The sequence below is a fragment of the Oxyura jamaicensis genome, chromosome 22 (genome assembly GCF_011077185.1).
Source record: "Oxyura jamaicensis isolate SHBP4307 breed ruddy duck chromosome 22, BPBGC_Ojam_1.0, whole genome shotgun sequence".
Taxonomy (NCBI): Eukaryota; Metazoa; Chordata; class Aves; order Anseriformes; family Anatidae; genus Oxyura; species Oxyura jamaicensis.
The window spans coordinates 1,254,884-1,255,141 of record NC_048914.1 but is presented as its reverse complement, the minus strand read 5'-3'; the positions used below and the strand labels follow the sequence as shown (position 1 = coordinate 1,255,141).

At 70.5% G+C, this 258-nt stretch overlaps 1 protein-coding gene across 1 annotated transcript in view; it reads right to left on the bottom strand.

Moving 5' to 3' along the window:
• The window catches only part of DDX56 (DEAD-box helicase 56), a 3,116-nt gene extending 2,957 nt beyond the window's left edge, over nucleotides 1-159 (bottom strand). Inside the window, exon 1 of the mRNA XM_035344990.1 lies at nucleotides 138-159. Coding sequence (XP_035200881.1) covers nucleotides 138-159 — 22 coding nt within the window. The remainder of the gene's footprint in view (nucleotides 1-137) is intronic.
• Nucleotides 160-258: the final 99 nt, after the last annotated feature.

Here is a 258-nt window from a genome sequence, read left to right as displayed (position 1 = left end):
CCCCCCCCCCCCCCCCGTGCCCCCAGAGCTCCTCAATGCCCCCCCCCCAAACCCTCACCCGCGTCCCCACGCCCCCCCCTAAACCCACCAACACCCCCCAGCCCTGGACGTGCCCCCAGATCTCCCCAGACCCCCACCCACATCCCTCCAACCCCCCATCCCCGGCAGCACCCTATAATCACAGATGTGCTCCCCCAAAACCTCCCCAACGCCCCCCCCCCACATCCCCACCAACTCCCCACAGCCCTGCACATGCCC